Source organism: Chelonia mydas, chromosome 1, assembly GCF_015237465.2.
Source record: "Chelonia mydas isolate rCheMyd1 chromosome 1, rCheMyd1.pri.v2, whole genome shotgun sequence".
In the NCBI taxonomy this organism is placed as follows: domain Eukaryota; kingdom Metazoa; phylum Chordata; order Testudines; family Cheloniidae; genus Chelonia; species Chelonia mydas.
Window position 1 is genome coordinate 258642850 of NC_057849.1, and position 12662 is coordinate 258655511.

Here is a 12662-nt window from a genome sequence, read left to right on the forward strand (position 1 = left end):
CCTATAAAGGGTTTTTACTACTCAAGAGACCACTTTCTCTTCCTTTGATCTACCAAAGTTAGCTAAGACAGTTCAGCTAGTAATTCCTGATTTAAACAGAAAGTTGCTGGTAGTAGATTGTGTTTACAGGGAGAGACTTGGGCTCTGCCAGGCACTTCCCTAGGTGCTCCACCACAGCTTGAGTTTGACCTTTTAGTAACAGTGCTGACCACCCATCTCTCTTCAGGCACTTGCCTATTGTGGTGGGAAAGTAGCAGCAGCATTGGCTATTTTTAAGATTCTCTTTTTAAAGGAGGGCAGATGTGTATGTTAAATGTTTATAATTTTAATATTTAATTTCCCCAGCAGCACCTGTCCCTCTGCCTGTGAGGCTGAGCAGAGAATGTCAAAGGGAGAAGGCAGCTATTAATTCAGAGAAGGGATAAGTGATGTGAGGAAAGTGGGGGTAGAGAAAGTTGCATAACCCAGATTCTTTTCTGCTTCAAAAAAGTGCAAGAGTGCTTGTGTGACCAGGTAAGGTGTGAGTGCTTTCCTGATGGTTATCCAGCTTTTGTGTAGTGACCCCAATTCACATATCTAGAGCTGTAAGCTGTGCAGAAGCTTCCACACCCAAGTTTCTCTGCACCCTCCCACTGTGTTCTGCCAGCCTTGTAGGACCACAAGACAGACAGACAACCTCCACCCCAAGCAGACAGACTTCTGCATGAAATGGGGAGCCACAACTCTGCAAGGGCAGGGGAAAAGGAATTACTGGTGGCAGAAGACCCCTTCTATCCCATAAGAAGGTGCCACTATCTTTAATATCAAGAACATACTGAAAACAGTAATTGTGAAGCTATTTTAATTCTAGTATTACAAAGAGCACTGAAAGGGCCAATTTCAAATTTTAGCTGAAGGTAAGTTTGTTTGGGGTGTTTTTTAAACAATTTACATGCTACTGAAAAATCTTTCCTCGATGCACAGCCAACAATGGGGCTTTATTTCACTTTTCCCCCAACAAAACAGACTGGCTGTACCATAGAGCTAGTTACCTCATGACTGAGCGCTGTCTGTGGCAAAGTGTATCTGTACCATGCTAGAATCTTCAATGGTCTTTAAAGTCTCAGACCAGTATTCAAAAAGGGTTTCTCTTGCCCTGATCTTAGTTGGAATGTAGACAGGACTACAGACAAAACATGTGAGAAGGGTTAGCCTACATAATCAATGCTTGGGAGAATATTCATAAATGAAGATCTTAGAAAAGGAGCTGTTTTGCTACCATTAGATTTGGCTTCAGAGTGCTGAATAAATATTAATTCTATGCCACCACAACATTCACTCATGGCTGCAAGTGGACTAGCTCAGGCACCAAAGAATGCATTTGAGAAATTCCCTCAAGAGTAATAGATAGTTATGGTAGCTACTGACAGAGCTCTCAAAGAGTTTGATACACCAGCTTTAATAGGTTGTAGTCAATTGCATAGGCAAGTGTACAGTGACTGTTGCTGGGGAAAAAAGCAAGCAGACCAAGGCTGAGAGCTTGGGTTTGTTTTTTTAAGTTAGACTTCACTCAAGTAGCACATCCAGAATTACCAGCTAGGTAAAGTTAGCACATTTTTAGTTATGCTTGGACATACCAACTGGTCAACAGCTGCCTCCAATACAGCAACCCTCAGCCCCACTATAGAATTTCAGTACTTGCTAATTCCATAAAGTTTTTCAACTCCTTCTGAGGTGGTTTGTACTTAATATCCTATGCCCACCATCAAGGACAGGCTTACTTCACTAAAGGCTTAATCTAATTGAAGTTCCCCAACCTACTTTAGTTCATTGTATACTTGGTTGCTTTCTCATGCTACAAGATATTCCAGAGCAAGCACAATACTTTAAGAAGTGGACAGGAACAGAAGATAGGATCCTTGCTGCACACAACCCATTGTATCAGTAAAATAGCATACAGAGTGTTGAGATGGATACTTTCCTTATGAAGAATTTCAAGAACTGCTCTCCAATATACAGAGCTTTATTTGCAGTAAGACAGTGAAACACAGAATTAGTTTTTCAGTCAGTTTGTCTCAAGGGTCATGGCCCACATAGAACTTGGACAGAAAGTCCTTGGGTCGCGGGGTTTCTGTCTCATGGAAAAACCGCATGATGTGTGTCCGCTGCTTCCATACACGAGCAGTTTCCTGTAGTTCCATTTTCCCCTGCATTTATACAAAAAGCAAGCCAGGGTTCATAAATCAATTCCCAGTTAGGAGATCTTAAGTAGCTTGAGCAGATGAGAACAGAATGCATAGATGGTTTATTTCTACCTCTGCATTCAGAAGTTTGGTTTTTTTAACAAAACTCCACTGGTTAGTTCAATTATTCAGTCCTTTTAAAAAGTCTACTAACCTCACCCTTACAGTCTTTTAAATCTGTCCCCCTAACAAGTATACTCAACACTACCTCCCCAGCTTCACATCACTAATTTCCTCTGCCCCACCCCCAAACACACAGAGCAAGTGACCCAGATCACTGGTTCTCTCCTTTCATGACCTGCATTCCTAGTTACCCACCTGCTTTTCAAACATCCATGCCTCTACAGCCTGGCAGCAGGTGTCAAGCTGCACAGGAGAGAAAAGCCAAGACTCTTCTCCATAGAGGTATCATGACTTGCCCCATTTCCTCTGCCAGAAACCCATCCCTGGCCTAGCACCCCTTCCAGACATGTAACAAGGCTGCAGGCACCTTTATTTTAGAATCCCTGTTCAATACCCAGATTCACCAGTGAGATTACTTAGCTTTGGGTGAAAATTCTCTATGGACACCATGAAAATAAAACATTTGTATAAATGTATGAAACAAATCTGGGTCTAAAATGTCAATCATGAATTCCAAAGCCAGAAGGACTGTTATGATCATTCATCTGACCTCCTTTAAATGTGTTATTACATGGTGTTGCTACAGGGCAGAGGTAAGGTTGTTTGGGTGTCCAAACTGTGCATTTCCCTACCTTAACACGATTGGTGCTCTTTTAAGTGCAACTTTAATTCTGGATTTCTGGGTTTATCATGGTTGGTTTGGGGATAATAATTTTTTTGCCCTTAAAGTTACTGATACACACTCTTGACAAACACTGTTTGTCTGTCTTGGTACTTATATAGCACTAGAGGTGAGCATGCAGTTCACAGTTTGAAGGAATCTCTTGGTAAAGCAATGCTACTGCAGAGTTCAGTTAGTCTTGCTTTGGCCACTTGTTCTGAAATGTTAAGGGGGGGTGTTTGTGTGTTTTGGTAATTTTATTCCCCCTTTGACAGACAGGTCTGGAGCCCAAATTACATATCTGGCAAGTTTATCTAGAAAATCTTGATGCAGCTATGCCACCCACTTAAAAATCCAAAGCCATCATTTACAGCAGAAGTATTTCTGTAATGTCTACTGCCTCCAACTGTGACTGAAAAAAACACAGTAAGATGAAAGTCTGGCAAATGGGGTCACAAATTCTCCATCAACAGTAATCTTTCCATCACCTTTTATAAGCACAGACACAGGAATCCTTAAACACAACTGTTTCATCTGCTGGACAATTCCTGTTTACAAATGCAGAACAAGAGAAGTTTTATTAACTAAACTCCTCCTCTCTGGTGTTATGAGTAGGGGGTCGTCAAAAAAATTAATCGCACTGTTAAACAATACTAGAATATCATTTAAATATTTTTGGATGTTTTCTACATTTTCAAATATATTGATTTCAATTACAACACAGAATACAAAGTGTACAGTGCTCACTTTATTTTTATTACAAATATTTGCACCATAAAAAACAAAAGAAATAGTATTTTTCAATTCACCTACTACAAGTACTGTAGTGCAATCTCTATCATGAAACTGCAACTTACAAATGTAGAATTATGTACAATAAAAACCTGCATTGAAAAATAAAACAATGTAAAACTTTAGAGCCTGCAAGTCCTTGTTCTGCCAATCGCTCAGACAAACAAGTTTGTTTACATTTGCAGAAGATAATGCTGCCTGCTTCTTGTTTACAATGTCACCTGAAAGTGAGAACAGGCATTTGCATGGCACTGTTATAGCCAGCGCTGCAAGTATTTACATGCCAGATGCACTAAAGATTCATATGTCCCTTCATGCTTCAACCACTATTCCAGAGGACATGCGTCCATGCTGATGACAGGTTCTGCTCAATAACAATCCAAAGCCGTGCGGACCGACGCATGTTCATTTTCATCATCTGAATCAGAAGCCACCAGCAGAAGGTTGATTTTCTTTTTTGGTAGTATGGGTTCTGTAGTTTCAGCATCAGAGTGTTACTCTTGTAAGACTTCTGAAAGCATGCTCCACGCCTCATCCCTCTCAGATTCTGGAAGGGACTTCAGATTCTTAAATTTTGGGTCGAGTGCTGTAGCTATCTTTAGAAATCTCACATTGGTACCTTTTTTGCATTTTGTCAAATCTGCAGGGAAAGTGTTCTTAAAATGAACAACATGTGCTGGGTCATCATCTGATACTGCTATAACATGAAATATATGGCAGAAAGCGGGTAAAACAGAGCAGGAGACATACAATTCTCCCCCAAGGAGTTCAGACACTAATTTAATTAACACTTTTTTTAAAAAACAAAACAAAACAAAAAAAAACCAACAACAAGCATCATCAGCATGGAAGCATGTCCTCTGGAACAATGGCCAAAGCATGAAGAGGCATATGAATCTTTAGCACATCTGGCACGTAAATATCTTGTGATGCCAGCTACAACAGTACCATGTGACCGCCTGTTCTCAGTTTCAGGTGACACTGTAATTAAGAAGTGGGCAACATTATCTCCTGTGATTGTAAAAACAAACCAACCTTGTTTCTCTTGGCGATTGGCTAAACAAGAAGTAGGACTGAGGACTTGTAGACTCTAAAGTTTTACATTGTTTTGTTTGAGTGCAGTTATGTAACAAAAAACCCTTCGTTTGTAAGTTGCACTTTCACGATAAAGCAATTACACTACAGTACTTGTATGAGGTGAATTGAAAAATACTATTTTATCATTTTTACAGTGCAAATATTTGTAATAAAAAATATAAAGTGAGCACTGTACACTTTGTATTCTGTGTTGTAATTGAAATAGATATATTTGAAAATGAAGAAAAGCCATCCACAAATATCTAATAATACCAATTGGTATTCTATTGTTTAACAGTGTGATTAATTCCAATTAATTTTTTTAACCGAGATTAATTTTTTTGAGTTAATCGCGTGAGTTAACTGTGATTAATTGACAGCCCTAGTTATGAGTCTATTATAAAGACCAACCTGCTTTATAAGGGCAAGGAGGTCTCTTCTTCTCTAGGATCTGTGACTGAAATACATATCCTAACTATATTACTCTGATCTTAATGGGCTCCAATATCTCAGCTTGTTCTACAGAACTTTGACAAGCAAAGAGCCACCCTCTCCCACTACTATTTATACATGCTAATCACACCACTTCGTGGATTTGAGAAAGTAAGTACGTTTGTTGTTTGTTTTACCTTTATAACCAGTATGTCAATCACTCTGGGGTCTGTGACATGGGCATTCCTCACGAACATCTCCCGCACCTTATCACGCCCCTGTTTCACCGAGATGTCCAACTGGTATAGTTGTACTAGACAAAGAGCAGAGAATATTCACAGAAATCATCACCTATGTGCTAAAGTTTTCCACCATAGAGTGTCTCAATTTTGTATGTATGGAACACTGCAAAGAAAAATTTGTTCTTTTATTTCTCAACTAGAAATTATTCTTCAGCTAGAAGTTATTAAAAATTGTAATCAGAAATTGATCAGCCCAGTTTTGCAGACTTAGGCAGTTATAATACACATCCTTACTTTGCCGAACCCACTACTTGGCTAAGAGATCAAAGTTAGAAGAGAAGACATATGAGTCTTGATGCAGTCTTTTTTTCCTCCTCTCTAGGCCCCTTCCAGCCATTGGGACGGGATGCACCCTGAAAACTGTGCTAAAAAGTACTGAAAAAATACATATATCAAGATGACTTGCAGCATCACAAAATAAGTGGCAGAAGATCCAGTTACATATCGTCTCAATAATTCTTGTTCCCAGCTGATGGGATACATCATATCATACCAGAGATGGTAGGGGTACAGACAATAAGGCTTATGATTTTCTATTGAATATCCAGTATTGTTCACTGAAGGAGACAGGATACCAGACAAGATGTCCCTACCGATTTATACAGTAGAGAAATTATTAAATTGGAGAAGATGGGGATTAATATGAGAACTGAAAAGTGGGTAAGAAACTGGTTAAGGGGAAGACTACAACAGGTCATACTGAAAGGTGACCTGTCAGGCTAGAGGGAGGCTACTAGTGGAGTTCCTCAGGGACTGGTCTTGGGACCAATCTTATTTAACATTTTTATTAATGACCTTGTCACAAAAAGGGGGAGTATGCTAATAAAGTTTGTAGATGATACAAAGTTGTGAGGTACAGCCAATATGGAGGAGCACCATAGAAGATCTGGATGACCTTTAAAATTAGACTAATATAGAAATGGGATGAAATTTAATAGTGCAAAGTCATGCATTTAGGTACTAAAAACAAGTTTTGCTATAAACTGGGGCTTTAACAGTTGGAAATGACAGAGGAGGAGAACGACCTGGGTGTACTGTTCGCTCACAAGGTGACTATGAGCCACCAATGTAATGCTATCATGAAAAGAGTCCATGCAGTCCTAGGATGCATCAGGCAGAGTATTTCCAGTAGAGACAGGGAAGTGTTAGTACCATTATACAAAGCACGGGGTGAAACCTCATCTGGAATACTGTGTGCAGTTCTAATCTCCCATGTTTAAGAAAGATTAATTCAAACCGGAACAAGTGCAGACAAGGGCTACTAGGATGATCAGAGGAATGGAAAACCTACCTTATGAGAGGAGACTCAAAGAGCTTGGCTTGTTTAGCCGAACTAAAAGAAAGCTGAGGGGAGATATGACTGCTCTCTATCAATAGATCAGAGGGATAAATAACTCTTCTCCCTCTTTGGTATTGAAGTTAAGTGCCAAAGTGGACACAAGAACAAATTGATATATACTGGCCATCAACAAATTTAGGCTTTAAATTAGGCAAAGGTTTTTAGCCATCAGAGCAGTGAAGTTTTGTAACAGGCTTCCAAGTGGAGAAGTGGGGGCAAAAAAACCTAACTAGTTTCAAGACCGAGCTCAATAAGTTTATGGAGGGGGTGGTATGATGAGACTGCCTACAATAGCATGTAGTTTATCTGTGACACCTAGCAGCAAATATCTCCAACAGCCAGTGATGGGACACTAGATGGGGAGGTTTCAGAATTAGTACAGAAAATTCTTTCCCAGCTGTCTAGCTGGTGGGTCTTGCCCACATGGTCTGGATCTACCAGATTGTCATATTTGGGTTTGGGCAGGAATTCTCCCTCAGGTCAGATGTCAGAGACCCTGGAGTTTTCTGCCTTTCTCTGCAGCCTGGGACACATATCACTTGCGTGTTTAAACCAGTGGAAATGGTGGATTCTCTGTAACTTGAAGTCTTTAAATCATGATTTGAGAACTTCAGTGACTCAGCCAGAGATTAAGGATCAGTCTGTTACAGGAGTGGATGGGTGAGGTTCTGTGGCCTGCAACATGCTGGAGATCAGATTAGAGTCTGATCACGATGGTCCCTCCTGACTTTAAAGTCTACAAGCCATTCACATTAAGTCAAAGTCATCCAGGGTCCTGATGCATGATTGGACAGAAGTACCTGATTTAAAAAAAACAGTATACTTTGTAACCTGTGCCAATGTTACATGCACCTTATTGGATACTCTCCCTGCTGCTGAACGGGGAAGGCAGCCCACACAACTAAAGTATTTAGTGTCGACAGCCATCAGGATTCAGTGGAAGAGAAAGCCTGAAGAATAAATAATCTCTTTAGAACCACCCCTACCCCCATGCCCATTTGAATGTTGAAGTGCTTCATAAAGAAAAGGGACTATCGCTGTCCCAGTTTTACAAATGGGGAAAGGGAGGCAGAGTGACATGGCCAAGGTCACACAGCAGGCCACTGGCAGCACTAGCAACAGAGCCCTGGTGGCCTGAGTGAGCCCCAGCCCAGCACCCAAGACACCGCAAGGCTCAGTGGCAAGCAGATACCAGGGCAGAGCCGCGGGGAGTCCTGCCCAGCGCGGGGTCTCCAAGAGCGGGAGGGGAGAGATGGGCAGAGTCCCCCTCCCCGCACTGGAGCCCCAAGGTCAGCCCCGCCCCGCCGCCTGGCAGGAGAGCGGAGAAGCCCGCAGCGCCCCCGAGGCACTGTCACCGGGAAGGGGGCCGGGGCCTCCCCCGCAGGGCCCCGCCGCCCAGCGCCCCGGCGGAAGCCCAGGAGCCCGCACGGTGCCGCAACGAAGCCACCGCCGGCTCCGACCTTGCGCAGGGCGCCGCCCTCACCGGCATTGGGCACCTCCCGGTACCAGGCGCGGTACAGCTCCCGCACCCGCCGCTTCGCCTCGCCCAGGTCCCGGCTGAAGATCGGCTTCACCGCCGAGCCCGCCGCCTTCGCCACCTTCCCCGCCCCGGCCGCCGCCATCTTGCCGTCGGAGCGGCGACCACGCCCCTTGCTCCGGGCACGGGGCGGGGTCTTATCGACTCTGGCATCTGATTGGTTTGTAAAGCTATCGTTCTCCGCCCCCCGGCAGCGCCCACCCACGCCGGCAAACAATTGGGTGAAGGCCGAGGTCCTGATCCCTGATTGGGCGTAAGTGGCTGATAATCGTCCTCGGGCTGCCCGTTGCCCGGGTTACCCTAGCTGCAGGCAGGCCCTGAAGAGGGGCTAGAGCAGGTTTGTTTCCCGCTTCCGTGGCTGGGGCCGGGGGTGAAGGGCTGTGGGGTCCCGAGGAGCCGGCCAGGCCTCTTGCTCTGCCCGCCCCCGCCAGGCCTGACCATTGCGCCGGCCCTAGCAGCAGGCCCTAGGGGAGGTGCCCGGCCTCCAGCTGGATTTGGGCTCTGGTTTCCCTAGGAATTGAAATTAGGGGGGTGTTCAACTTTACAGAGGTGTATGTCAGGGCCGTTGAGGGGTGAGACTGTGAAGGTGAATGTGGGCTGTATGGCACCATAGTAAAAACTGAAAAATGTTTCATGACCATTTTATTAGATTTAACTCATGTTTTAAAATCATCACACAAATTAAAGTTGGCTACTCAAGCCTTCTATGAAGCACTACGTCTACATCCTTCTTGGTTTCTTGTTATAACTTTGCACGACTCTGTTAATGAACTTCTTGAATGCAATGCGTTCATCTTTGGTGGCTTCTCGTGTGTCCGGTACTTCCATTCCTTCAATTGATATGCTCATTAGTTCATTCGCATGATCAGGCAGAAGGCGACTTCTTTCAAAACACAAAATTCTATTCAGTGATGGAAAAACAATGCTCAACTGTAGCTGTTGTGACTGGGAATAGCAAGAGATGAATTCCTACTTCTTTCATCCCAGGAAACAGAACACAAAGAATGATGGAAAAAAAAGAAGTTGAAGTCAAATCTTCATTCATTCGTCGTATGATATTCCACTCTGTGTTCTATTCTGTCCTGATCCCATGGCAGCCCCATTGCTGGTAGTGCCTCACTCCACTCAATTGTCGGTGTTTTATAGGACAGGCATCTGTAAAAGCTACGTAGAGGTTTAGTAGAATCTAGAAGTCGCTGTTGTAGATTTTTTAAGAATCAAGTCTGTGTACTTTTTCAGTTGTCTTAACAAACACTTCTTGTCCTCTTCACTTAAGGATTCAATATAAATGCCTTCATTAGTCAACTTCTGGACTGAAGTCTTTGCTTCTTCCAGTACTTTTTCAATGGATGGCTCTCTGATTGATCCAAATGTAGCTTCTATTGCTGGACAAAGATCTACTACTGTTGTAGCAGATGCCTGGATGGCATTGTTTAATGACCCAAGTGGTTTCAACAGTAGACTTACAAGAGAGAGAAGGGCAATAGTCTTCTCTGAACGTAGTAGCAAAAGTAATCCACCAGCCTCACTACTTAGATCCATCCCATCTTGGTAGATACATTCTAAAGCCAGTAATAATGGCTGGAGTAGTTTTAAGACAACAGCCAAGGATCGCTCATGAGAAAGCCAGAGGGTTTTCCCAGGTTGGACAAATTTGAACTTCAGTCCCAGTGTGTATTCTATATTTTCCAAGATATTCAGTCTTTTTGGATTCTTGCTGAAAAAAAGAATATAATGAAGACATTAAATTTATAGCTTTTTTTATGTCTTTTGAAGATTCTGCTGCTCATACTAGTGCTAGTTGGAGTAGATGGCCTCTGCAGTGTGTATAGGAGAGATTAGGGTTACACTTTTCTCTGAGTAAAGCTTGTGCTCCACCATGTCTTCCAGAGAAGTTTGCAGCTCCATCAAATGCAAAAACAGCCATCTGTTTGGGGTCCAATTGACAAGCATTTAACTCTTCTAAGATGTGGGTTGTCACAGATGCAGCCGATGTGTCTTCTATAACTTGAACATCTAGAAATGCATCTACTGGCCTACCCCTGACATCAAGATAACGTACACAATAACTTGATGTCCATTTGCATCGGTGCATTCATCAGCCATGTATGCAATTTTTTTGAATGTGGTGAGAGAGTTCTTCATTTTTTCAACTGTTGAGTCTTTCAGTGTTGCACCATATGCTTCTAGCCAGTCAGCTGAGTTTCCTGCAGAAAGATAGTGAGCATTTGCTGGTCTTGTTCGGAACCAGCGTTCAACTACAGGATGCCGATGGGCAGTTTGTGAAGCGAGAGGCCTTCCTGCCTTTCTCTGCAGGTAAATCCAAGGGGAGGAGCAGCTGGGAGAGGCCATCCCTGTAGAAATGAGGCACAGTGCATGAGAAATGACCCACTACTGTTATGGGAAGGTGAGTCTCCTCTAAAGGAAGGTGTCCCTCCCATCATGCGAGCAGCTTCAAGGGGAAGATCAGTGCAGTCTGTGCTGAGCTGGGTCTGTTCTACAGTGTCCTCATGGTACCACTATATGCAATCTCTGCAAAATAACTCCCTCTCTCTATTTCTCCAGTGAAGAAATTCTGGCCTTGTAATGCTTTACTTAGGGCTTGAGAGCCTGAGCTGCTTGCAGTAGGGGCCTATGTAAACTACTCAGCCCAATGGGAAGCAGTCCTGTACTCCATATTCTGCAGTAAACTGGGCAACCCTTACTCCTGGGAAATTCTGCACATCTGTGGTTGTGCAGAATTCTTCTCTCCTGCATAATTTGGTATTTTCCTGCATAAAATACATTTTCCCCAAGAAGTGCTGCAGTTCCACAGTTTGCCCACCGGAGGCCGCTGTGGCACAAGAACAGTCAGCTGCAGCATTCCCCCAGGAGTAGAAGTTCATCACAGCACCCTGCCTGTGGAGCCAGGTTTGGACGGAGTGGGGCACATAGGGCTGCTGGGGGGGCCACAAATTGGGGTTCAGCATGGATAGTGGGGGTACAGACTGGGACATGGGCTCAGGAGCTAGTGGGGTGACAACATTGAATCTGGGGGTGGGGGAGGAGTGCTGCAGAGACCCATGGGGACGGGGAGTGTGGGGACAGGGGCAGATGTTCCTGACTGAATGGGAGAGGCTTGGGGTCAGCCAGGGTCTGCATGTGGGAGGCTTCCCAACTCCCTAACAATCCCCCATCACCCCGAAAGAAACCCTTCTCCCACCCACACCCAACACCCTCCAGGTTCACTCCCTAGGCTCCTTCCCTCTCTTTCAGCTTCTCCATTATCCCTGACTCCCCAAGCCTTTGCACTACTTCTACTTCAGGAAATATAATTCTGGATTGTAATTTAAATGAAGTACTTAAAGTTCTGCATTAATATGCCTAGAAAGGAATCTGTCAAAAAAAATTACCAGAATCTTTTTTTGTCTGTATTGTTACAGACATACTTGCTGACAGATATTTTGAAATAAATTACCAAAATAAGTGAAACTTGCATGATTATATTCTGTTATTTTGACAAATAAAATATGCAGAATTTTGCAGAAAATATTGTGTGCAGAATTTAATTTTTTGGTGCAGAATTTCTCCAGGAGTAAACCCTCACCTTAAATAATGCATTGCTTATCTTCTACCATTGTCATTATTTAAATAGAAAATAAACTTGTTACAAATCAATTCCGGTTGCTTATGTAACAAACCCACCTACCTAATCCCTGAGGAACACAGAACTGCCACGTTGAGGAGGACCTCCCTCGCTTATCCCTATACGCCCATTCGTCACATTAGGCTCTGTTCTTCATGAGCATGCTGCATCTCCCCAGAGAAATTACTTCATACTCCAATAGACACAGGAACATACTGAATGCAATACATTAATCTTCTGCACTATGATGGAAAACCTTAACTACAAGCCCAGGAATCTGTTCAGAAACAATATGGGAAAAGGATGAGGTCAGAGTTAAGGCTTTCTGTTAAACCATGATCAAAATTGCTGTGTGCCACATGCTTCTTCATCTGTTGCAAGGCACCCTGATCAAAGGAAGGCGTTTGTTACTGGAGGCTCTGGGACCACTGCAATGGGGTACATGGATTAGTAGGGGATAAAGGAGAGAGGGATGTTTCCAGTCTCCCATATGCTTCCCAACTCACCAGAGAGATGGGAAGAGGGAAATACTGATTCTCTGATACACCAAAG

General features: G+C 43.4%; 2 protein-coding genes across 2 annotated transcripts in view; one reads left to right on the forward strand and one right to left on the reverse strand.

Moving 5' to 3' along the window:
- Positions 1 to 1986: 1986 nt before the first annotated feature.
- Positions 1987 to 8628, reverse strand: NDUFA6 (NADH:ubiquinone oxidoreductase subunit A6). Its single transcript, XM_037882953.2, has 3 exons — positions 8432 to 8628; positions 5505 to 5620; positions 1987 to 2186 (listed from the first exon to the last, which is right to left on the reverse strand). The coding sequence occupies exons 1-3, from the start codon at positions 8568 to 8570 to the stop codon at positions 2055 to 2057; spliced, it is 387 nt and encodes a 128-aa protein (XP_037738881.1). The 5' UTR covers positions 8571 to 8628; the 3' UTR covers positions 1987 to 2054.
- LOC102929592 (cytochrome P450 2D15) overlaps positions 8614 to 12662 on the forward strand; it is a 50012-nt gene continuing 45963 nt past the window's right edge. Inside the window, exons 1-2 of the mRNA XM_043544353.1 lie at positions 8614 to 8738; positions 10802 to 10892. Of these exons, the coding sequence (XP_043400288.1) occupies positions 10869 to 10892 (24 nt within the window). The 5' untranslated portion in view covers positions 8614 to 8738; positions 10802 to 10868. The remainder of the gene's footprint in view (positions 8739 to 10801; positions 10893 to 12662) is intronic.

What these genes read in the sequence shown, in the direction of transcription:
- NDUFA6 (XM_037882953.2), bottom strand. Translation starts at nt 8,570, where the DNA reads ATGGCGGCGGCCGGGGCGGGGAAGGTGGCGAAGGCGGCGGGCTCGGCG. An exon ending in CCGGGAGGTGCCCAATGCCG is followed by an intron (nt 5,621 to 8,431) that starts GTGAGGGCGGCG and finishes CTCTTTGTCTAG; the next exon opens with TACAACTATACCAGTTGGAC. An exon ending in TTGACATACTGGTTATAAAG is followed by an intron (nt 2,187 to 5,504) that starts GTAAAACAAACA and finishes GTATAAATGCAG; the next exon opens with GGGAAAATGGAACTACAGGA.